The 27,139-nt window shown below is 39.2% G+C and overlaps 1 protein-coding gene and 1 pseudogene across 1 annotated transcript in view; one reads left to right on the top strand and one right to left on the bottom strand.

Annotated features, from left to right (window-relative positions):
* LOC145271278 (sodium-dependent proline transporter-like) overlaps window positions 1-27,139 on the bottom strand; it is a 161,583-nt gene that overhangs the window by 44,178 nt on the left and 90,266 nt on the right. The window contains exons 7-9 of the mRNA XM_080126832.1: window positions 25,618-25,752; window positions 12,347-12,450; window positions 2,848-2,972 (exon numbers count right to left, since the gene is read on the bottom strand). Coding sequence (XP_079982958.1) covers window positions 2,848-2,972; window positions 12,347-12,450; window positions 25,618-25,752 — 364 coding nt within the window. The remainder of the gene's footprint in view (window positions 1-2,847; window positions 2,973-12,346; window positions 12,451-25,617; window positions 25,753-27,139) is intronic.
* Window positions 10,741-10,859, top strand: LOC145272025 (5S ribosomal RNA; annotated as a pseudogene).

Raw genomic sequence — 27,139 nt, forward strand, 5'->3', positions numbered from 1 at the left:
TTGTCGGACTGACTTCCTCATCTTGGTTGTTATAGTCACAACGTTTCGGCCGTTTTGCCCTCTGGCCTTCATCAGGTATTTTATATCGAACCGGGGAACGGTTTGTTAGGAGTCTCGAGCCCAACCCTTTATTATTATTACGGGGATACCATGTTCGGACTCCAGCTAGGCCCTGGGACATAGTTGGTGATTCTTTGTTTTGAAAGTTACTTTTCACTGCCTTCGTTCAGGATTGAACTTGGCACCTTTGGGTAACTATAAACTTTGATACAACGTCTAGGACCACTCGGCCATCTGTCACTAGTACTTCTATTCTCAATAAATGAAAATCGCAAGCAATTGTTATGTAGCAGGGGATCATATTAAAGAGATAATGGGGAGTTCATATTGGGCCACATATATAACAGGACTCATGTTATACAGACATAACGATAATGATGATGAGGAGAGAAGACGTTTTTATATAACATAGTTCTTTAAACACATCTTAGATGAGAGGGATATACTTCACTTATGATGATGGTGGTGACACATAATACTTGGAAGGCTTTACGCAAGAGTTCATTATAATTGATGATAAAACACATGGTTGTCTTCAAGTCTAATGTAAACAAGTTTTTAATGAGCTGTTCTATATAAGTTAACAAATTTACCAAATTTCCATTATTAACGATTACTATATTGTCCAATTTCTACTGTACACTCTTTAACCCTTACTCTCGAGTGACCTCTTGGCCTTGATAAGTAGTGATGCCTATATAAAAGAAAAAAGGCATTTACATATCAGTTCTTATAACGCATCTTGGAGAAGGGGAGACATTTCTTGCGAAAGAGATGGGACACATAACTTGGAAGGGTTTACAAAGTTCATTATAGATAATGATAATAATTACCTTTTCTGTTGTAACTGAATGACGTCACGAGACAACACGTAAAAACACATGACTTCTTTATTCATCTGATCGACCGGTCGATGACGTCAGCAATTCAAATTTGGATCTACATAGTATAAATGTTCTCCCTTCGCTTCCGAGGGATTAACTGACCAACTGACTGTCTCTCTTGCTGACTGACTAAAATCCGAACCCATAATATGGAGAAATGTCCTTTGTCTATGACGTCAGAAGTGTGTTTTTCAAACGTGACCAATTTCACATGGTTTTACATATGTTTGTCCAACATACTTTTGACAAACAAAAGAATCCTCAATTCTAATCTCACCTATTTAAACAATATAATTTAATTTGCGTTGCCCATTCTTTTACTGACATATTTAATATTCAGATTTCTAAAGAATCAACTCTTTTTTTCCAACAAACAATATTTAACTATTCTAATAGAATTAACAATAACTAATCTCAGAACATATAGACCAGTCACTGGACAAAGCAGACGAAGGTAGAGCGGTAGCTCTAGATATATCTAAGGCTTTTGACAGGGTATGGCATGAAGTTCTTCTCAGGAAAATCAGATCATACAGTATCACTGGAAGAATACATAACGTGACATAATTAAATCCTTCTTAGCCAAGAGAAAAATCCAGGTTGTCCTCGACGGTTGTACCTCTAAATAATATGATATAAATGCGGGAGTGCCTCAGGGGTCTATCCTTGGACCTCTATTGTTCCTAATAGAGGAAATGACCTTCCTGACAAAATTGCCTGTGAGATGGGTATATATGCTGGCGACACCACGCTCTATAACAGACACGACAGGAAAACAAACGAACACATATCTAAAGAAATGGCAGAAGCACTAGAGGATGACCTCCAATCTGTACAATGGGGACAAAAATGGATGGTCACATTCAATGCTGCTAAACTGGTTTCCTTCAATAATTACAAGAAACCTTCTCTACCACCAATAGCAATGGCCAATGACTATCTGAAAGTGCATCCTTTAAACTCCTCGGCCTAACGCTCTCAGGAAACACGAGTTGGAACAATTATGTTGAAAGCACTGCCAGGGCCACTGTGAAGAAGCTATGCTCTCTCTACCGTGCTAGAAAGCTACTAACGCCCGAAAGTATCCTATACCTCTATAAGGCCACCATTCGGCCATATATGGAGTATTGTTGTCACATTTGGGCTGATGCATCTGCCACTAGTCCCTCGCTCCTAGACAAGGTTCAAAAGAGAGTCGCCAATCTGATAAATCCTGAACTGTCATCTAAGCTTCAGCCTCTGTCCCATCGACATAATGTAGCATCCCTCTGCCTGTTCTACAAGTACTTTAACAGTGAATGCTCTAACGAACTGCAAGCACTTGTGCCCCCTCAAGCAGCTAAATCCCACCCCTTCACAGAGATCCCTAGATTTAAGAAAAGTCATTTAATCCAGTAGTTTCTTCCCCAGGACAGCTAGACTTTGGAATTCCCTTCTGGGTCCCTGCTTCCCCAACTGTACTGATATGCAGAAGTTCAAATGCAACATGAACCGACATCTTGTTGCCCAACTCCCTACACAATGCCCCTGATAGTAGCCCCATACAACAAAGTGGCAATGGGACTTGTTTGGGGTGAAAAAAAAAAAACAAAAAAAAAAACAAACTTAATTTCTAACATTCCATTTCTGAACTTTGCATACAGGGTTCAATTCAAGGCTTACCCTAATCTCATTTTCACTTATCTAATAGTCTTATTTACATGGGAAGGGGACGGCCCTCACTACCTCACTGAGATTACTTTCGGCCAGGAACTGCGGCCTCCTCTGCTGCCAGTCTTCGCAAGATATTCAACATATTTGATAGTTTAAACAGAGTTTAACAAAACAAAACAAAACAAAAAGTGTAAATGAAGATGGGTGAAATTACAAAAAGAGGAACATGTTTGATAGCAAAGAGACTAACCACTTTCGACGACACTTTCCACTGGTCGTTTGGTCGTATACGACATATAACCGAGGACGGAGAAGATGATGATTCCGCCAAATATACTCGTTACGCAATTGATCACACACACCGCTAACGTGTCCCTATGGAGAGATGAAGAAAAATTAATTTTAAGTGTTCAAATTAAAAAAAAAAAAAACGATACTCTTGCATAATTTGACCTGAATTCTCGTCAAGCATGGATCGGGCGAGACCGGCAATCATCGGTGTCAGTCGAGCGTCATAACAGACGCAGACTAAAAAAAAAAAAAAAAAAAAAAAAAAAAAAAATGAAAAAAATGAAAATGCAAATAATTAATAAAAAAAAAAAAAACTACCTTGAAACATGAAAATATTTCATTTTAGTATTTATTTTTTTGCAAAATATTTTTTCTTAACCGTATAATTGTTAGGTGTAAGTACAAGTTTTTTTTGTTTTTTTTTTTGTAACCGTATATTTTTTCTTGTTTTTTTGTTTTTTTTTCAAGACTTGTTGTTCAGTCAAGTTCTTTTGGTGGCACTCTCCATTTGTACATCTCCAGGAGAAACCATCCTTTGCACACAATCTTTTTAAAAGTAAACATTTGTGTTTACAATTGTTGCACCTCATTTTTTTTGGGGGGGGGGGCAGCAATTTCTTCTCTTGACAATATGAGATTGTCTGTATCGATTTTTTTTTTTTTTTTTTTTTTTTTTTTACAAGGGTGTCACCACTTATCAAGGCCCAGAGGCCACTCAAGGATAAGGGTTAATAGGTATACATTAGTCATTGTGATTTTAGCATAGTAAACAGTGAGAATTTTGAAACTTGGATTACTTAGGGGGACGATTCAATTAGAACTTGTTCACATTGGACTTTTTTTCTTTTTTTTTTTTTTTTTCATAGGTATCAACTCATTATCAAGATCAAAGAGGCCACTCAAGGATAAGGGTTAAAGAGCGTACAGTAGAAATTGGACAATATAATAATCATTAGTAATGAAAATTTGTTAAATTTGATAACTTATATGGAACGGCTCATCAAGAACTTATTTACGTTAGACTTGAAGACAAACATATTGTAGTCAGCCGGAAAGCAGGAAAACAGAAGACAATTCCACAGGCGTGCAGTTCTAATAAAAAAGCTTTGTTCATGGAATCTACGTTTAGGTTTAGGCACAGATAAAGAGTGGGGGGAATTATTGATAGTGTTTACAGCTAGACGAGTGTTTCTTGTGAAAGTTTTGCGAGGGGGGACCATAGATTGAAGCTCAGTCGAACACTTTCCATGAAAATAACGATACATAAGAGACAAACTCGCAACATCTCTTCTGTGAGATAGAGATTGCAAGGAAGAGAAAAGGACATCTGTTTTCATTTCTTTTTTTTTTTAACATGTATAGATTTATTTTCTTGCCTGTCATTTTTCTGTTTGGCGAGTTTGAAAATATATTTGTCAGATTTTTTTTCTTTTTTGGTTTAGTTCCTTTCTTCCAATTCGAATGTCGTCTGCTTCCATTTAGATAGTGCTTTTTCTTTGGCTAATCAAACTCCCAAAAATTCAATTAAAAGAATAAGAATAAAAAAACAATAAATATCTAATCAGAAAATAAAAAGTCACTCCCGCCCCCTTAATATTAACTTAAAAATTACTGAAAACGTAACAGAAAAAAAAATAAATAAATAAAAAGTCGAGTTAGCGTTTCAATATTTGAACAGCGCTCGGCTGACACCGATGATTGGTCTCGCCCGATCCATACTTGACGGAAATTCACGAGAATTCGGGTCAAATTATGCAAGAGTAAAAAAAAAAAAAAATTCTAAAAAATAATTATTTTTAAATTAAAAAGCTTTAAATGACATTAAATTCAAATATGACGCGATATGAAGTTTAAACAGATTTTTTTTAATAACAGGTTTCCAATAAAATGAAAGAATATAAGACTATTGAAATAATAGAAATTGTAAATCCAAAATCAGCCTTAAAAAATTCGCTTTGATTTTATTATCAAAAATGATAGAGGGTGGTCCTTATGTTTTGCGCTTTTTCCCCCCAAAAATGTACTTGTATGGCTTGTAAGGAACATTTTCTTTAAATACATGTGTCAACAGAAAACGTTAAAATTAATTTTATTTTAATAGTCTGTGCAGTTCGTTAATAAAAATCTATGGGTTTGTGTTACTGTACACATAGATTCGAAAAAGTTGTCAAAAAACAAATATATAACAAATAAATGTTATCAAAGGCAAGATAAGTTACTTTTCTACCTAACTGGATATATTTTTTTGTGTTTTTATTCAATGTAACATGTTTATTCAGCTCGAAAAACATGCAGTGTTTACCGATGTATTGAAAAATTCAAAATGGCGGCCGACTGTCTCTTTAACACGGTAAGTTTGGGAAAAGATGTTATCAATAATAAACTAGACAAAATACTATTAAAAAACAACCGAATATATGTCAACTTATGTCACGGTAACATATATTGAGCGAATTTCTAACAGTATTTTGTCTAGTTTATTATTTATAATACCTTTTCCCAAACTTACCCTCTCCGAGATAGTCGGCCGCCATTTTGAATTTTCCAATACATCGGTAAACACTGCATGTTTTTCGAGCTAAATAAACATGTTACACTGAATAAAAACACAAAAAATATATCCAGTTAGGTAGAAAAGTAACTTATCTTGCTTTTGATAACATTTATTTGTCATATATTTGTTTTTTGACAACTTTTTCGAATCTATGTGTACAGTAATACAAACCCAAATCTATTTCTTTTCACCTTAAAAATTACTAAAAATATAACAGAAAAAAAAAAAAATTAAATAAAATAAAAAGTCGAGTTAACGTTTCAACATTTGAACAGCGCTCCGCTCCGCTCTCGGCTGACACCGATGATTGCCGATCTTGCTCGATCCATGCTTGACGGGAATTCACGAGAATTCGGGTCAAATTATGCAAGAGTACAAAAAGAAAAAAAAAAAAAAAAAAAAAAAAAAAAAAAGCAATCCTAAAAAATAATTTTTCTTTAAATGACATTAAATTCAAATATTACGCGATATGAAGTTTAAATGGATTTTTTTAATAACAGGTTTCCAATAATAAAAAAAAATATTCACACAAGAGAATAGAAGACTTGAGATAAAATTGTAAATCCAAATTCGGCCTTAAAAAAAAAAAATCTTTGATTTTATTATTTAAAATGATAGAGGGTGGTCCTTATGTTTTGCGTTTTTTTTTTTTTTTTTTTTTCAAAAATTGTACGGGGGCTTGTAAGGAACATTATCTTTAAACACATGTGTTAACAGAAGACGTTAAAAATAATTTTATTAACTATGGTCTGTGCAGTTCGTTAATAAAAATCTATTTATTTTACGAAAAGTTTTATATTATTTTTTATCCGTAGCAAAAAAAAAAAAAAAAAAAAAAAAAAAACTTACTCTATTAACAATTATGGTAAAACTATACAAACACCGTGACAGCGAATTAACCCTAACCCCAACCCCAACCCCAACCCTAAACCCTAACCCTAAACCCTAACCCCAACCCCAACCCTAATCCTAACCCTAACGCTGTCACGGTGTTTGTATAATAATACCACAATTATAACACGAACGCTTATTCATAGAAATTAACACAAACACACGAAATGATGACGTCACTATTAATGTGTACGAATGACGTTTTACACATCACATAACGTTTCGCTATGGAGAGATAGAGAAAAAAAAATAATTTCTTTTTAATCATGTAACATTAAGTTTTCACTATTGCAGTATATTAATATATTTTAAGTGTTCAAATACGAGTTGGTTAGGTTGGTCAGTAAGCACACTGCTTAGTAGTTAGTACATATTAACGATTATATTTGAACAGGTTTTAAATAAACGAGGCGACTTCAATGAGCTTCTAGATTTTTTTCGTATGGCCACTTTTATTGATAGTACACACATGAAACTAGTCCCTTAGGAAGTAATCTTCTCCGGCTGCAATTCACTTTTTTTTTTATTATTAAATTTTTCACCCCAAACAGGACACAGTGGCACTTTGAAGTAGGTTGTTTGGTTGGTTGTTTTTGTTTTACGGCATATAAACCCTTTTCAGGTTATTTAATGCCGAATCTAGTTATTTTGAGGAACGATTTTTAAGGGAGTATATTTTTTTTGGGGGGGGGGGGCAGATTCTATTTAACCCATAGTTGGGATCCTAACAGGTACTACCACTCTGGGTCAGAATGAACCTGGGAGCAATGGCAATTAAAGGGTGGCTCCACACTCCCCAAGGCCCGCAAGGTGGGGCCTCACCATCGGATATAGTTTTAGGTCATATCCAGGACCTTTGAAGTAGGGGGCTACTATAGAGGACATAAGTTGCGGGGACATTATGAAGGGAGATCAGTAGCAAGATGTTTGTTCACATTACATTTGAACTTCTGCATGTCAGTACAGTTGGGAAAGCAAAACCCCGGAAAGGAGTTCCAAAGTTTTGCAGTTCTGGGGAAGAAACTATTGGAGTAAAAGGCTTTCTTACACCTAGGGATCTCTACTATAAAGGGGTAGGACTTCGTTGCTTGTCGGGAGTAGTAACGTCGAGGAGGTACAAGTGCTTGCAGTTCGTCAGAGCATTCACCATTAAAGTATTTGTAGAACAGGCAGAGGGATGCAAAATCTCGTTGATGGGACAGAGGCTGAAGCTTAGATGACAGTTCAGGACCTATCAGGCTGGCGACTCTCTTTTGAACCTTGTCCAGGAGTGAGAGACAAGCAGCAGATGCACCAGCACAAATATGACAACAGTACTCCATATATGGGCGAATGGTGGCCTTATTAAGGTACAGGATACTTTGAGGGGGTAAGTAGTTTCCTAGCACGGTAGAGAGCTTACCTTCTTTGCAGCAGCCTTGGCAATGCTCTCAATGTATCCATTCCAGTTCATGTTCCCTGTAAACATTAGGCCGAGGAATTTAAAGAAGTACTTTCAGCCATGGCCATGGCTATTGGTGGTAGAGAAGGTTTCTTGTAGTTATTGAAGGAAACAAGCTTAGTCTTAGCAGCATTGAATGTGACCATCCATTTTTGTCCCCATTCCACTACAGATTGGAGGTCATTCTCTAGTATTTCTGCCATTTCCTTAGATATGTGTTCATTTGTTTTCCTGTCGTGCCTGTTATAGAGAGTGGTGTCATCAACAAATATACCCATCTCCGAAACAATTTTATCAGGGAGGTCATTTATGAATATCAGGAATAATAGAGGTCCAAGGATAGACCCCTGAGGAACTCCTGCATTTATGTCATTGTTTAGATGTACGACCGTCAAGGACAACTCGGATTTTTCTCTTAAGGATTTAATTATATTATGTATTCTTCCAGTGATACCATATGATCTAATTTTCATTAGAAGACCATCGTGCCATATCCTGTCAAAAGCCTTAGATATATCGAGGGCTACCGCTCTACCCTCCCTTTTTGTCCAGTGAACGGTATATATGTTCACAGTTAGGATATCTGCTGTGGAACGGGCTTGCCTAAATACATATTGTTTGTACCATTCCAACAACTTCTGGAAGGCCCCATGGAAGTCCTTTTGTGCAAGGGTGCCCATGACCCACACCACAGCCTCTTTCATCTCAATTGTCTCATAATAAGAGCCTTTGTTTTCCTTAAGCTTAGGGATAGTCAAAAGTCACATGGAGCAAGGTTTAGACAATAGGGTGGGTGAGGAACTGTCTTGATGCCCATCATGGTCAGATAATCTGATCTCTGAGCACCCTTCGGACAAACTTTTCGCAAATATTCCGTTCCTCGCGAATAATTTTGTGTACAGTTCCCACACTGACATCAAAATGTGCACTTATTGTTTCTAGACACACGACGGTCCTTATCCATGAAATCCTTTATTTGGCCAATCAACTCTCTTGCTTTGACTTCCTTACTCCTCCCACACCTCTCATCATTCCTCATAGACTGTTTTCCTTAAGCTTAGGGATAACCAAAAGTCACATGGAGCAAAGTCTGAACTATTAGGAGGACGAGGAACTGTCATGATGCCTATCTTAGCCAAATACTCTGTGACAAAGATGGGGTCGTGGATGGTGCATTCGCATAAATCTTCCTCATTTTCAGTTCCTTGCAAATAATTTTGTGTACAGTTCCCACACTGACATCAAACTGTGCATTTATTGCCTCTGTAGATACACGATTGTCCTTATACATGAAATTCTTTATTTGACCAATAAACTCTGGTGTTCTGACTTCATTACTCCTCCCACGCCTCATTCCTCAGACTCCTTGCCTTCCTTGAATCTCTTATGCCACTCAAAAACTGATGCGTGATTCATGCAAGATGGTCCAAAAGCAGTCTGAAGCATTCCATACGTTTCTGTGGCAATTTTTGCGGAAGTTTAAAACAATTTTATTGCATATCGTTCTTCGAAAGTGTTCTCATGTTCAGGTTGCATTCTTGAAATTCACCAGTTGTAACGGCTTTAGTAGAGTGTATTTCAATTCCTGCTGTAGCTGTTCATTTGAACCCAAAATCATTAAAGCTGGTTAGTCATCTCCTAAGATGTATAGCAATAATATACTGAATTTTTAAATGCCGACGACAATTTTAAATGTCTAAAAAAAAAAAAAAAAAAAAAAAAAAAAAAAAAAAAACCCAAAAAACTGGAAACTTATTCAAGGTATCTTTTATTTTACGATTTAAAATGTAGGTTTTCAGCATTAAAATGTTTCAATAGTCTTTGTTTTTTCTATACCGATTAATACGTTTTTTTTTGTTTTAATTTCCAGGAGGAGGAGGAGGAAAAAGCGGAAAAGGCAAAGATAGTGTTGGTCATCTTTTTTATTATAGTTTTTTTTTTTTTTTTTCTTATATGGAAGGAAGAGTGAGAAGAGAAGAAAATAAGGAGCAGGCGGAAGTTACGAATAGAATAGGGAAAATAAAAAAAAAAATGAATTAGAAAATTTGAAAGTAAAAAACTGCAGAAAAAAGGTTGGTTGTTTTTGTTTTTTTTGTTTTACGGCATATCAACCCTTTTCGGGTTATTTAATGCCGAATCCAAAGATTTTGAAGAAAAAATTTTAATAGAATATATTTGTTGTTTTCAAGTCGGTTTCTTAACTAGAAACCCATAGTTGGAACCCAATGAATATCCTATCATACCTAAAAAGCAAATCTATATATGAACATCTAACAGGTACTACCACTCCGGGTCAGAGTGGACCTGGGAGCAATGGTAATTAAAGGGTGGCTCCACACTCTCCAAAGCCCACAAGCTGGGGCCTCACCGCTGGATATAGTTTAAGGTCATATCCAGGACCCCCATTGAGGGACTTTTACCCTCTGCAGGGGGGTAATCGGTGTATTCTAATGCCCCACCGACAGGGCCAGAAAATAAAAGACGAATAGAAAGAGGAGACCAAATAGATGGTATCAAAGATATAAACAGATGGGGATGAAAACGAGTGCAAAGTTAATTTAAAAAATGAATATTTTTTAGAGAACCTAATTGGAATATCTTTTCAATCCAATAAACAAAATTATAATGAAATGAGGATGTTGCTTATATCAATGCTAGCAGAGCCTATGTTCCGGCGTTTCCCCGGGCAACAAAAAATAAAGTTAAAAACAAAAACATGTTAAAGTATCAATTATAAAAACAAATGACCTATATCACTATGTAATTTAGGTGATCAAAATAGGATGTAACCATATAATAGTTGTTCATAAAGTGAAATTAAATAGATCTAGTTATAATAACGTAATCAATACAGAATATTTCCTTACAAATTATTTCATGTAAGACATCTTTCTAGATTGAGGTAATCGGCATTTTATTATGAACCTCCAACGGAAAACGGATTATTACCCAGCATGTTATCCGTTATATACAGTATAATCACGTTGACACACCGGTTTCCATCAGATCACCGAAGTTAAGCAACGTTGAGCCTGGTCATTACTAAAATGAGTGACCAATTTGGGAATACCAGGTGCTGTATGTAGGAGGACGTCGACACTTCCCTGCAAAAAGTTGCAAAAACCTAACGTCGTCATTTTCCCTAATGGGGATATACATGCGACTGGAGACTGCGCGTGAATTTTATACTCCTATGAAACTTCCTCCTTTGGAGGAAGCCGGTTAAACCCTGAATAGGGTTGGTGCTGACTGCACACATGTTATCCGTTGTGCTATGGGCACTTGTAAAACAGACGATACAAAAACTATAATTGTTCAAGTCTGCTAACATTAGATGTTCATATATAGATTTGCTTTTTAGGTGCTTTTTAGGTATGATAGGATATTCATTGGGTTGACTTTTTCATCTCAAAGTCAAAAACTTTAATATTGATAAAAAGAGTTGGACTGGATGGGTTTAACGACTTTTTCAGCCCTTTTTTTTTGGCCATGGAAAGTCGGAAGGGTTTTTCAAAAGAGATTAGTTGTTAGGTGTGTGCATATTTCAGATGTTGTATTTATAATTTATATCTTTGGATCTCTTTAGGTTTTTTTAGATTTTCAGATATAGATTTACTTTTATATATTAAGATATTTATTGGGTTGACTTTCAAAAAGGTCCTCCATATTGTTTTCCACTTAGCATAGTTTTCTTGTGGCAAGGTCAGTACATTCAACTAGGATGTAAAAAGAGTTGGAAATGTGCACACAATACACACACACACATTTCAGAGTATGTAAACGTGTGGTACTGAATTCGTTTATGAGCCCGCACTCCAAACAAAACCTCAATACGTCATATCATCAGCAGCTGACAAAATAGTATAAAAAGGGCGATTTTCTTCAAAAGCCTTTACAATGCCAGAAGTTTGGCAACTACAAGGATGTACGTAGAGGACATATGTGCAGAATACTCAGGGTGTTGAAAATATTGAAGCTTTGAAAAAAAGATCAAAGGAGGACGACTACAAGAATGGAATACTGCTTCCACATCTGGGCAGGAGCTGCTAAAACAGCCTATCCTGCCTTGACAGAGTACAAAATAGATTTTGTGGCTTAGTGGGGGATGCACTTTTCTCTTCCCTGCCACCTCTCTCCCACAGAAGAGACGTTGCGAGCATGTCTTTGTTTTATCGTTATTTCCATGGCAAGTGCTCGTCTGAGCTCCAATCCCTCATCCCCCCTCGCCAATCTTTCATGAGAAGCACCCGTCTGGCTGAAACTACTGTCAATAATTTTCCCCACTCTTTATCTTTGCATCAGTTGTGGATATCTTCTGGAGCAGTAGAAGGATCCAACCATTTTCCCAGCGTCCCTGGCAACAGATTGTTGCTAAGCGATGAGATGGAAAAAAAAGAAAAATGGCTTTACAGATGATAGATAAATAAAAATAACGGTTTCGATTATCGGTAATTATTGGTGTATGAGACAAAACTTTAAAATTACTCCCAGACTTATGCAGTAAAGTTTGCTATTTGGGTCTAACTTTTATAATTCTGATTTCATGTAGATTTTATGTCTAACTTCACTTACCTGTAACAGTTATGGTTAAAATTGTTATAACTCGCCATAGTGAGGAGAGAACCGTAAGCTGGTCCGAGGGAATAAAAGATCTGTGTGGCAGCATCGGCCCAAACCTAAAACAGAAAGAATAAAAATTCAGGTTTATATGGATGCTAGAAGGCCACCCGGCATTGCCCGGTCGTAAAATATGCTTAAATCTGATATTTTGATTACTGCAGATTTTGTATTTATTTTTATATTTTCGTATTTTATTATTTTTTGGCTGAGTGCCCAGGTGTTTGGAGGTGTGTGTTGAGGTGGAAAAAAAAAAAAAAAAAAAAAAAAAAAAAAAAAAAAAGGTAGTTGGCAGGTGGGCTCGAACTCATGCCCCAAAGGTGGAAAAAAAAAAGTAAAAGAAAATCTGACGTCTTAGCCAATGTCTCCATGACGCAACCGGAAGTCAAAAACGTTGAAATTAACCGAAGTCAATCCAACGGCGAAGAGGACTTACTAAAATGTCCGTGAAAAAAAAAAAAAAAAAAAAAAAAATCGACCCCTCCTTGTACAAAACGGCAGACTTTAGGGTGAAGGAATTAATGTTTTTGACCAATTTTTCAATATTTGTCGTCCGAGACGTCGAGTTTCCAAATGATACCGATCTTGTCAGGATTCATCTGTCAAAGTTTTTGCAAGACATATATATATATATATATATATATATATATATAGGCCTAAACCTAAAGAGAGTTGCCAACCTGATAGGTCCTGAACTGTCATCTAAGCTTCAGCCTCTGTCCCATCGACGAAATGTTGCATCCCTCTGCCTGTTCTACAAGTACTTTAACGATGAATGCTCTGACGAACTGCAAGCACTTGTACCTCCTCGACGTAAATACCCGACAAAAAGCAAAATTCCACCCTTTCACAGTTGAGATCCCTAGATCTCAAGAGAGCCTTATACTCCAGTAGTTTCTTCCCCAGAACCGCTAGACTTTGGAATTCCCTTCCGGGTCCCTGCTTCCAACTGTACTGACGCGCAGAAATTTAAATTGACTCGTGCACTAGCACTAAGAATCGAAACCAAAACGTTTAGCTTATGATTTACTTTTTCCTCTGACGTTAATGCCTAGGCTATGGAGACATGTTTGCTGCAAGGTTCAAAAATTAAAACAATAGCTAAATAGCTATTACGTTACGCATGCATATTCGTAATGCCGCCACTCGACCTTCACCTGGCAAATTCCGTTTTTTTTTTTGTTTTTGTTTTTTTATTTTTACACTGATTTTCCCTGGTTAAAACCCAATTATAAAGTTTCACTTGGGTTTGAATACCCTATATATTAAGTTTCATGCGTGTAGACAAAACTGTCAGGTGTTTGGTAAGCAACATTTTTTAAACAAAAAAATATATATATATATATATATATATATATATATATATATAGAAAGGTTTGTGTTTACTATAAGCTTTTTACGCAAATATTATGCAAGTATAAATCATGTAGAATATCTGCATAAATATAATTACACGTAATAGTTAACTAAAGATGATTATCCCATAAGAAAACCGACAAAAACTAATAAGTAATTAATTAAAATGAATGTTTAAAAGAATATGCAAATTAGCTAGATCTTTTGCAAATGAATCCAATTTCATGACCCATATATAGTTGTATTTTCTTTTTAATAAACAGAAAAAGTGTTAGTTAGGAGAGGCGAAGTAGACTTCTTATTTTGTCCCACGTTCACTTGGCTAGGCCAGACAGACCATAAATTAGTTATGGCCCGGCTGAAGCTAGGAAATAGGCCTAAGTTAGTGGGGTACTGGAAGTTAAACACCTCCCTTCTGGAGATGCAAGACTTCCAAGATCAGTTAAGAGAATTGATTAAAAAGGCACTAGTGGGGGCGGTTACCGGGAGTAAGTGGTGGTTAGGTCTCAAAGCCAAGATCAGAAGCTTCTCCGTCAAGTATGCCCAGCGCCTCGCACTAGATAAGGCCAAGACGAAGAAGAAGCTAGAGCAGAAACTAGCCCAGGCTACGGGGGAGGGTGATAGGGTTAGTCAGGAACTAGCTAAACAGGACCTTCTACGCGAGACTAGCGAGCGTTACGAAGGCCAAGTAGTTAGAGCTAGGCTTAGAAAGATAGGCAACGAAGCAGTCAATTCTGATGCAGACGTGCGCCGTGAGGTTTCTAAGCGTGTCTCGGACAAATACATCGCGAAAGTCAAACATCCGGATGGACGCACCCTGGAATCGACTCGGGAGATCTGCGAGGGGTTTCGAAAACATTTCGAGGAGTGTTTTACGCAGCAGCCCGATCTTCCGGTCCTTGAGTTTAGCGACTATTTGGCCGACTCTCCCCGCCTCGAGGCGGCTAGAGCGGCTGGTTGCGAGGGCCGGGTGACGGAGCGGGAGGTCTTTACTGCGCTGAAGCAGGTCAGCTGTGACAGATCGCCAGGACTTGATGGTCTGCCATACGAACTGTACTTGAGGCTGTCGCCCATGTTTCTGCCTCTTCTGACGGATATGTTCAACCATTGGTTTGCTCAGGGATCCATCCCAGGGCAGGTGACCAAGGGAGTGATCACATTGCTGAAGAAAGGTGACGGGCATGGAGGGGAAGAGTTAGACGACTACAGGCCCATAACTCTGCTAAACACAGAGTTGAAGATTTTGGCCAAGGTCCTGTCAAATCAGCTGCAGGTTGTTATCGACGAGTTGGTTGAACCGGAACAGAACTACGCTGTGAAGGGGAGATCGATTCAGAACAACTTGCACCTGATCCGCACGATCCTAGAGGGGGGAATAGATGACGACACGGAAGCCGCGCTGATCAACTTAGATCAGTCCAAAGCTTTCGATAGGGTCGACCATCGTTTCCTGGCATCTGTCTTAGAGGCCGCCGGTTTTAAACCGGACTTTTGCAAGTGGATCTCCATAATGTATCGACAGCCCATGGCTGTCGTGCAAGTCGACGGAAAGCACTCAAAACCCTTTGTTATCTCTCGGTCGGTTCGTCAGGGTTGTCCGCTGTCGCCCCTGCTTTATGTCCTGGCTTTGGAGCCTCTTCTCCGCAAGCTGAGACATGGGGAGGCAAATTCGGCCCTGCGTGGAATGGCTCTGCCTGGCGTCTCAGCTGCCAAGGTATCCGCGTTTGCCGATGACGTCACGGTCTTTGTGTCGGGCTTCAGAGACATTGAGGTCGTGTCGGAGGCACTCACACAGTACGAAAGAATCACGGGGGCCAAGATAAACCGCAACAAGTCGGTAGGACTGCGGTTGGGCGCATGGAGTGGCAACGCAAACCTCCCGGCGCCCTTCAGCTGGACAGATGGCCCGGTCCGGATCCTCGGCGTGTGGTTTGGACCGGGTCTCCAGCTTGACAAGAATTGGTTGGAGGTACAGTCAAAGGTGGAGGCTGCAGTCAATTCGTGGCTTCCTAGGAAACTTTCCTTAAAGGGTAGAGCTGAGGCATGCGCCACTTACGTCTTTCCTCTCATCCTTTACCGACTGGCCATACTTCCCCTGCCTGCACAACACCTAAAAGCTCTTGTCGAACTCTTGTCCTCGCTCCTTTGGGACAGAGGAAGACACTGGGTGAGTAGACAGGTCTGTATTCAACGTCCGTGTGAGGGAGGCTTGGGAATGCCGGACTTGAAGTGTCATCGAGATGCTGAGAGGCTGGCCTTCCTGAGCCACTATATGCAGGAGGACCAACCGTGGCACCCCGTGGTTACTGCCGCCTTCCCCGACCTCGTTCTCGACCCTTCCATCGAGAGCCATCGCAGGCCGCGGGGAGAATCTGCCTACATGAAAGAGTGCCGAGCCATGCTAAAACGACTACCAAGGTCCAGTGACCTTGTGACTGCTACCCGTAGGGAACTCCACAGGGATCTAGTGAAGGGGACCGCCGACGACCCGCTATGCGCGCGTTTGGGGTGGCAGCAGAGTGAGATCCGCTCCGCGTGGAGCTGGGTGCCAGGTTCGAGTCATCTGAACAATTCGGAGTTCTCTCTGACCTGGCGATTGGCCCGAAATGCACTTCCACTCAACAACATACAATGCAGTTCCGGGTTTTTGGAGTCGCCTGATTGTCCCCGTTGTGGGACAACGGCCGTGGAAACTACGGATCACGCTTTCTTCGATTGCCGCGAACTCCGCCAGTACTGGTCATATGTCAGTGGAGTGACGGCTCGCATCGATCCTGAGCATCCTCGCCCAATTACTGTATCCAATGTTGTGGACAACGTGAGGCCGCCGTGGGACCGGGAAAGACAAATGGTCTACGTTACGATCCTGGCTGTGGCAAGAATGGTGATTTGAACGTCGCGTCTGCAAGGTTGCCGGGGGGTGTTGTCTTTTTCTGATCAAGATCTGATCGCTTTCTTTAAACACCAACTACGGGTGAAGATCAGATGTGATAGAAGAAGGCTGCATCGCACAGCATTTGACAGAAGATGGATACATATGGCAAGTCTGTGTGTACGAAGAGGAGCCAAATTTGAATACGTGTTCCCCGCCTAGGTGTGGAACGCGCAGTTCTGTAAAGTAAAATTAAACAAGTAGCCTCTCAGCTAGCTGAATGTGTGTTCCATCCCTCCCCGATTAGGAAGCTTCCAAGATCCCCATCCCCTCTTACCTGCAATTTTTGTTTTCACCCCTTCCTCTAAATTTTACCCATCTTGGAGAAAAAGAAATACAAACTAACCTCCACCCCTTACCCACAAAAAGGTCTTTTCTCCATTCATCCCCATCTAGAGGGCATCCCCACCTAGAGACTGACCCGCAGAAGCGAGGTTCCTTTTACAAACCCAGTGGAACGGGCAGTTTATCAACTAGACGGGGTTGGGAGGGTCCTACTAATCACCTTTTGTTTTTTCTTCCCCCGCCCTCGACACAAATTAATTATCGTACCATTTTATTGTTATCTTTTTTGTTTTTACACGTCAATAAAAAATGTTTTAAAAATTGGGAGTTAAGTAGGACGTCCCCCAATATGAAAGGGTGAATGCGGTATTATGGTGAAAGAAGATACTAGCTGGGAGAAACTTTTGACTTTGTTTAGTTCTGGAGTGACAAGGATGACCAACGACCCCCACAATCCCCCCTTTTGACTTGGCCATGTGCCTAAGTTTTTTGTTCATCGTTGATTTTGACTGTATTTTTTAACATGAATAAAAGATTTAATATCTCAAAGTGTAGTATCTGTTCTTCAGATGCTGCAGCTGCACTTCAATTTCTTGTTCTCTGTCAGTGGAGGAGGAATCCTTCACGACTGAGACAATTTTTATTTTTGTTCCTTTTCTCCACATTAAAAAACGACCCTGGTGTCTAACTCAGTCCCGTGGGGAGGCATTGTAAATAGGAACAGAAAAAAGGTTCAACAGGCCCAAAGTGTAGTATCTGTTCCGGCAGATGCTGCAAGCAAAGACTAGCTATGGCTAGCAAAGACCATATGTGGGGGTAACCCCACATATCTGAACTTGGTCAAGGTAGGGATCACCCTACGACCACAGTTACTATCCAGCTCCCATTTCCCACCTCTCGGGAGCTGGTCCCCCTTTCCCTCCCCCCTCCCTCCACATTAAAAAACGGCCTTGTGCCTAATTTGCTCAGTGGGGAAGCAAATAAATCCAAACAGAAAAAAGGTTCGCCTATTTTCTGTTTGGCCTTTGATAACAGAAAAAAAATCCTGGCCCAAAGTGTAGTATCTGTTCTGGCAGATACTGCAATCAAAGTAATATGTGGGAGCAACCCCACATATCAGACCATTGCTTTTGTAGCAATCGGTCAATGTAGGGAAAACCTTTCATACCAATTCATACCAGTTCCCCCGATACAATACAATACAATAAATAATAACAAAAATAAAATGATATCGGATAAACATAAGAGAATATACGACGGAATTATTACATTGAAATTAATTTTTTTTTTCTTACAAGGTGGTCACCACTTATCAAGACACGGAAGCATCTCGGGGAACAGGGTTATTACATGTACAGTACGTTAGCTTACTTAAGGGGGCGGTTCATCAGGAATTTGTTTATGTTGGACTTGAAGACATCCAGGCTGTATTCAGGTGGGAAACCGGCAAACGGAACAGAGTTCCACAGGCGTGCAGTTCTAAGAAAGAAGCTTTGTTCATGGAATCTACGTTTTGATTTAGGCACAGATAAAGAGTGGGGAAAATTTTTCACAGTGGTTTCAGCTAAACGGGTGTTTTTCGTGAAAGACTGGCGAGGGGGGAGGACCAGAGATTGGAGTTCAGCCGAGCACTTGCTATGGAAGTAACGATAAAACAAAGACAGGCTCACATCGTCTCTTCTGTGGGGGAGAGATTGCAGGGAAAAGAAAAGAGCATCCTAACTAAGCCACAAAGTTTTTTTTTTTTTTTTCATGGAGTCACCACTTATCAAGGCCCAAGAGCCACTCGGGGATAAGGGTTATTGTGTGTACAGTAATCAATGGGATAGTGTAGTAATAGTATTGGAGAATTGATAAAGTGTCATTACTTAAGGGGGAGGTTTATCAGGAATTTGTGTTGGACTTGAAGACATCCAGGTTGAAGTCGGGAGGGAAACAGGCAAGCAGAACAGAGTTCCACATGCGTGCAGTTCTAAGAAAGAAGCTCTGTTCATGGAATCTTTGTTTTGATTTAGGCACAGATAAGGAGTGGGGGAAATTATTGACGGTGGTTTCAGCTAGTCGGGTGTTTTTTGAAAAAGATTGGTGAGGGGGGACCAGAGAATGGAGCTCAGACGAGCACTTGCCATGGAAATAACGATAGAACAAAGACAGGTTCGCTACGTCTCTTCTGTGGGAAAGAGGTTGCAGGGTAGAGAAAAGGGCATCCCCCACTAAGCCATAAAGTCTATTTTGTACTCTGTCAAGGCAGGATAGGCTGTTTTTAGCAGCTCCTACCCAGATATGGCAGCAGTATTCCATCCTTGGACGTATTTGGCTTTTATATAGATAGAGAACTGCATCAGGATCTCTCCGTTTTTCCAGCGGCCTTGGCAACTGACTTGATGTACGTGTTCCATTTCAGGTCAGGAGTAAAGGTCAAGCCCAGAAGCTTATCAAAACATGGAGCTTCCCCTAGACGAGAGCCATCCATTTCAATTCATGCCAGATAGGGATCAGAGCGTTAATGATGTAAAGATAGGAGCTTGGTTTTGGATTTTGATAAATATATTGTAAAACATGATTAGAGGATAAAATATAAGTGTATTTGACATTAGTCAAACTAAGCGTTTTACGCCACACTGCCGTGCCATGCGCTCCAAGCATTATACGCCACACTGCCGTGCCATGCGCTCCAAGCATTATACGCCACACTGCCGTGCCATGCGCTCCAAGCATTATACGCCACACTGCCGTGCCATGCGCTCCAAGCATTATACGCCACACTGCCGTGCCATGCGCTCCAAGCATTATACGCCACACTGCCGTGCCATGCGCTCCAAGCATTATACGCCACACTGCCGTGCCATGCGCTCCAAGCATTATACGCCACACTGCCGTGCCATGCGCTCCAAGCATTATACGCCACACTGCCGTGCCATGCGCTCCAAGCATTATACGCCACACTGCCGTGCCATGCGCTCCAAGCATTATACGCCACACTGCCGTGCCATGCGCTCCAAGCATTATACGCCACACTGCCGTGCCATGCGCTCCAAGCATTATACGCCACACTGCCATGCCATGCCATGCCATGCGCTCTAAGCGTTATACGCCACCCCACCATGTGCTCCAGGCGTTATACGCCACACCGCTGGTAGTGTTGTACACCACCCTGCCATATACTATTAGCATTACACACTACTCCATTATACACTCCAAGAATTATAGACTGTTCCATTGTTTGACTCTCGCGTATATATCTGACAGTTAATCGAGAACCACACCACTATCTAAAAACATAACATTAACTCATACTCGAGAGCTGCAAGAAGTATACACTGTGCCATTATACGGCCGCAAGAAGTATACACTGTGTCATTATACGGCCGCAAGAAGTATACACTGTGCCATTATACGGCCGCAAGAAGTATACACTGTGCCATTATACGGCCGCAAGAAGTATACACTGTGCCATTATACGGCTGCAAGAAATACACACGAGGTGCCTTAAATAAGTTTCCAGACATTTTCGTATGACACTTTTATTGATAGTGCACACATAAATCTCTAGTCCCCTTCAAAGTAATCTCCACTGGCTGCAATGCACTTATATCGTTCTAACAGTTTTTAGAAGACACATGCCAATTACCCTCATCACAGCCTCTTTCATCTCAAGTGTCGCACAAGGACAGCCTCATTTTCCTTGAGCTTAGCAAAAGTGTAAGGGAACAAGGTCTGAACTATAAGGGTAACAGTTTTGATGCTCATCTTGTTCAAATAGTCGGACAGGATGTAGCACCTTTAGGAAAAACTTCACGCAAATCTTTTGCATCTTCCTTGTTAATAATTGTGTTAGAGAATGGATAGAGAGAGAGAGAGGGGGGGAGAGAGAGGGAGGGAGGTGTGTAAATTATATTGTAGACACGTTGACCGGAAGTCAGGATCAGCTGATCGGATTGCGTGTGAGTCACGTGATCAGGTTAGCTGAATCGTGGAGATTTGGTTTGGGCTAAGAAGGCGACAGACAGCTTTAGAGACGTCTCCTCCCCTTCACTGGAGGGGGCGGGGGGCGCTGACGTGTGTAGAAATGAGACCAAGAGAAACCATGCAGGCCAGAGATTCACTTTCCATCCTTCTGCGAGACATCTGGAAAGTGAAATAAACTATAAAACAAATTCCTTGTCTTTGAGTGAAATGAATCTTCGTCCAAAAGGTACCAGTCTTCCCTCCAAGACGAGATGAATTCAGATGGACCAACATCGACGACTAAGGTATGTAGAAAAATACATGTACCAAACACACACGGCATATGAACATATCATTTAATAAAAAGAACAGCTAGACGATCACACACAATGTTAACTGTGATTAGACGATCACACATTAGATAACACAACATGTGCACTTATTGTCTCCATACACATACGACAGAGTCCTATCCACGAAATTCATTATTTGGCTAATCAACTATAGTGTTCCGACTTCCTTACTCCTTTCACACCTCTCATCATTCCTCAGACTCCTAGCCTCCTTGAATCTCTTATACCCCCTCCCCCTAAAAAAAAAAAAAAAAAAAAAAGTGATGCTCGGTTCATGCAAAATGGTATTTTTCCAAATTTTAAAACAGAATTTTACTGCATATCGTTTTTCTAAAACGTCCTCATGTCTGGATTGCATTTAGTAAGGTGTATTCTAATACTTGCGGTCCTGCATATGACCTTAAACTATATCCGATGATGAGGCCCAAGCTTGCAGGCTTTGGGGAGTGTGGAGCCACCCTTTAATTGCTATTGCTCCCAGGTCCACTCTGACCCGGAGTGGTAGTACCTGTTAGGGTCCCAACTATGAATCTGACTTAAAAAAAAAAAATATATACTCCATGTGGGTTAAACAGAAATCGACTAAAAAAAAAAAAAAAAAAAAATTCTTCAAGATCACTTGATTCATCATTAAATAACCTGAAAAGGGTTGATATGCCGTAAAACAAACAAAGAACCAATCTAATTCTTGCTGTAGCTATTCATTTAAACCTGAAATCATAAAAATAGTTCAGTCATCTTATAAGATGTATAGCAATAAGACACAGAATTTTCAAGAGTCTACGACAATTTTAAATGCCTGTACGAAAAAGTCTTGGAAACTTATTTAAGGCACCTTGTGTATTTTACCATCTGAAGAGTGGCTTTTCTGGAATATTTTTTAATGACATATTTGAAATTGTCCAACTAGTCACGAAAGAATTATAACGAATATGAAAATACACAACCTGATGCTCTCATTTTGATCATTGTCTTGATTTTGTGAAAAATCTATATATATAAAAGCGAAAATGTATGTATGTGTGTTCGCTTTTTCTGTATGTCTACAAAAAGCTTTTTTCAGAGAAGCGGTTGGTCGGTTCACAACTTTTTAAAACTTTTTATATCACATAAATCGTAATATCTCACTGTTAACAACGGAGCTCGCCTGTCTATTTAATTTGCTCGACTTCGGGAAGATAAATATTCAACATTTGTTGCTCGCCGCATGTGGGTTAGTCTTTTCCCTATATCATGTTGGGAAAATAAAAATCCCGCAGTCAAACTTGACCTCATTAACTCATTAAAACGGGCACCTGCCAAATCCAAGTAATTAAATAAATTCAAACGTGTTTCAGTTAGCATCTCACGGTGGGGCAATCGTTAACGTTGCACTTTTTTTTTTTTTGTCACACTTTAATTTACAACTTTGCCTCAAGGGTTAGGGTTCGATCCTCATACTTTTTTTTTTACCCCCCCCCCTCACTCCCGGAGTTTCCACATACACCTCCAAACACCCGGGCAACGCCGGGTATCTCTCGCTAGTCTATAATATAAAGGGAAAAAAATCTGTGTGTGTGTGTGTGTGTATGTCTGTTAAAAACTTTTGACAGACGCATCAGAACGTGACGAAACCCGTATTGTGTGACCTTGTACGTGACCTTGCAACGTGACCTTACACGACCTTGAACCTCTGATCGCGGCCCAGTTATGATATGTCGACTGGGCAACCAGGTCTGCCAACTGTTAGTACGTCGCGTCACCCAGTGAGTTCTTCGTTAAGGCATTGGGGATTCTTCTCGGATGCTCGGTCCTCAAGGCCTGTTCTCCGTGGATCGTCTAGTTATCCTGGGTGTTCGTTGATGGATACGGTGTCACAAATGGCAAATAAAGAAATATACACATATAGGGATCAACGCACATCAGCAACAAAACTCCGGAGGTTGGTTAATATAATATATATTTCGGAAATTCATAAAAGTAGTATTTACAGCATATACATATAGTTGACAATTAATTCAAGCAAGCAGTTAGTTCTACAACTGAGCTTCTGTTGTTGAAATACCTGGTCGGTATCGCGGACTTTGCGTAATTCTCGTTAAATGATCGACACGTTATAAGCGTTGAGTTATCAGGCAACAAGCGAGGGGGAGAGAGAGGAGAGGTGATTCTGCCAAGACGGAACAACTCGACTTAGCTCTCTTTGACTGATTCCCAATCTCAGACCCGGACTCTGACTTAATCTCTGATTTTTCATTTCTTCTATAATACAATTATGGAATGATGACGACACCCATGTTCGTCATTGACCAATCAAGTTGCTTGATTATAATTCGACGGGGCCTTTTCTCATTGGTTGATTATACTTCGACAGGGCCCTTTTTCATTGGTCCATTTCCAAAATTGGATTGACTCCTCCTTTAATTAACGCCCAACTTACACGTTGTATTATTCTACTCCTCCCTGGCTTACTAATTATTTTTCCTTTGACTTAAAGTAAATCACGCAATTTTATTTGTTTTAAAATTATCTATTGATCTCATTTTTCGCTTTGATAATTCAAAGGAATTTTAGTTTATCTTTGAATTAAGTTCTGGTTGTCGGCCATTCCATTATATCAGACATTTTGATTGAGTCAAAAGACCAAGAATGCATTTGTCGCTTTGAACTTATCGGACAACACATTTTCCCATCCGAGCAAAAATATTTCATAACTTCAATTTTCGTTCGACCTGATTCACCAAATGACAATTCTCGATACGTCAGAAAAATATGTATTATTGTTTTGAAATTTCGGACAATTCATTTTTTCCTATTCTTTGTTCTAAAACACAATGCCGAGTCACTGCGTGTGTTCCTCTCAGATCAAAAACAATCCGACTTTTTCAACTGTCAAACTCACAGATCAAACTTGGCTCATAGTTTTGCCAATTGCGGGTGTGCAATCCCCAATTCTCTGGTTCTTGTACAATTATGATTTCGGCTATTTCAGATCAAACGCCTGTGTATTTTGGCTAAAATATTTTATGCATTCTTTTTCGCTTTTGAAGTTTAGAATGTGATTTAACTTTTCGCTACAAAGGCACTTTTGCCGCCGCCATCTCAACAGACTTAGCTCAGAATTTATTGACAAAAAAAAAATTAATAATTTTTATTCCTTCACAACCCGATCATCGTCCGGGAACAAAAAATTATTTTTAACCAAAAGAAACGTCACATCAACCCTACAGGTCTGATGTGGCCTCTCTTCAAACCTCAAATTTTTGGATAATAGGTATCGAAAAATTGGCCAAAAACTTGATTAGCCTTAATTTTGACACTTAATTTTGATATTGACGCAACGGCAAAGACGTCACGTTTTTTTGCTTTGTTTTTGTTTTTTCACATTCTTTTTTCTTCACGGTACGAGTTGGAACCTACCTGCCCACTACCACTTTTTTTTGCGCTCAACACCTCTAAACACCCGGGCAATGCCAGGCACCCAGGTTAGTATAAATTTATATAGACATCACCACTTACCAAGGCCCAGAGACCACTCGAGGATAAGGGTTAAGAGTGTACAGTAGTCAATTGGACAATATAGTAATCGTTAGTAATGGAAATTTGGTAAATTTGATTAACTTAAGTGGAACAGCTCATCAAGAACTTGTTTACATTGGACTTGAAGAGAACCATATTGTAGTCAGCTGGAAAGCAGGAAAACGGAAGACAATTCCACAGGCGTGCAGTTCTAAGAAAGAAGCTTTGTTCATGGAATCTACGTTTAGGCACAGATAAAGAGTGATGGGGAATTATTGATAGTGTTTTCAGCTAGACGAGTGTTTCTTGTGAAAGTCTGACGAGGGTGTACCATTGATTGAAGCTCAGTCAAGCATTTACCATGAAAATGATAAAGCAGAGACAAACTCGCAACATCTCTTCTGTGAGATAGAGGTTGCAAGGAAGAGAAAAGGACATCTACGAGGCTACAAAGTCTATTTTGAACTATCAAGGCAGGACAAGCCCTTTCTAGCAGCTCTTTCCCCAGATGTCGCAACAGTACTCCATCCTTGGACGTACTTGGCTCTTATATAGATAGAGAATTGCATCAGCAGTGAGATATCTACTGGATCGATAGAAAGATCCGATCATTTTTCCAGAGGCCTTGATGCAAGTGTTCCATTTCAGATTAGGAGTAACGGTCAAGCCCAGAAGCTTGTCAAAACCTCCAAGACGAGAGCCACTCATTTCAATTGGTGCCAGATGGGGATCAGAGCGTTGATGTTTAAACTATATTTCAAAGCATCACCATCTATTATTTATATCAAGTTAAGAATTTTCGTTCATCAAAATACATAACATGGGAAGTCGATGTGCAAAGAAACAACGCCTACCTTGATGCTCAAGAGCTTTTCCCATTTGGGAATAACGTAAAACAGGATTCCTTTCATATATCCTTCCAGTGTCAAACCGCGGATGAACAGGACAATCAGCATCAAGTAGGGAAAAGTCGCTGTGAAATAAACGACCTGTAAAAAAAAAAAAAAAAAAAAGTCGAAATTGATAACTGTATGTTTCTATTTATAATATGGTAGTGATGGGACGATTCCAATATTTTTAGGTCTTAACAATTGACCAGTGAGGGTTGAAGATATGTGTTGCATGGAAAGAAATCATATCATAGAACTGCACGCCTGTGGAATTGTCTTCCGTTTTCCTGCTTTCCGGCTGACTACAATATGGTTGTGTTCAAGTCTAACGTAAATAAGTTCTTGATGAGCCGTTCCATATAAGTTATTAAATTTACCAAATTTTCATTACTAATGATTACTATATTGACCAACTTCTACTGTACACTCTTTAACCCTTATCCTTGAGTGGCCTCTGGGCCTTGATAATGTGGTGATGCCTTTGTAAAAAAAAAAAAAAAAAAAAAAAAAAAAAAAAAAAAAAAAAAAAAGAAATCATATGAGTGTGATTATGATGGATGTATCATGCGAGTCTTGTTGTGAGGAGATAATTTAAATCTGGACGATATAGGAAGACATGTGCGGAACAGTGGACAGGGAAGTTCTTGGAAAGAAACTGTTCATGGGAATTCTGCTTAATGCTAGGCACACAGCATAAGAAAGTTGTGGTAGGGAGACGAGTTCTTTTAAATATCTTTTAATCTCTCATATATATACATGCAGGACACAAAATGTTTTAAATAATAGAATAACAAAGACTTTCGCTGGCGAGGACTACTATTGACCGTAACCTTGGAAATTTTCATCTCTATTTTTCTCGTTATGTACTGAATATTGGTTAATGAAACCTATATGAAATATGTTCCTTATTAAATTTTAAAGATTTATTTTGAAAGAAGTTAAAAAATTTAATCTAAAAAAGTTATTTTAAAGTTTTTAAAAAATAAATCAGATTTTCTTATTCAGACCTGTATTACAAAGAGGGAGTTGCAAAAAATGAGTTGTGGTGTGAGGAGAAATACAAACTGAAATAGAGAGGAGAGTTTTAAAATATAATCTTAAAAAGATAAGATACAAGTTAGAAAAGCATTTCATCCAAGTCATGTTTTAAAAATAAAGGTACAAGATTCAATTTGAAATTTATTTATCTTCAAAGTGCACTTCTATAAATTTTACAAAGTAAGGTATAAAAATTTAATTTAAATTGAATCAAAAAATTACCTTGGATTTATTTTATGTAATGTACATTCTGTTGCAATTTAAAAACATTATCTTTCATCTAGCAATTAATGATATAGATATAAAATTTTCAATGATTTAAAAAAAAAGTGCAACAAAATGTACATTACATAAAATAAATCCAAGGTAATTTTTTTATTCAATTTAAATTAAATTTTTATACTTTACTTTGTAAAATTTATAGAAGTGCATTTTGAAGATAAATAAA

Source organism: Euprymna scolopes, chromosome 46 (genome assembly GCF_053919585.1).
Source record: "Euprymna scolopes isolate OS-2025 chromosome 46, ASM5391958v1, whole genome shotgun sequence".
Taxonomy (NCBI): Eukaryota; Metazoa; Mollusca; class Cephalopoda; order Sepiida; family Sepiolidae; genus Euprymna; species Euprymna scolopes.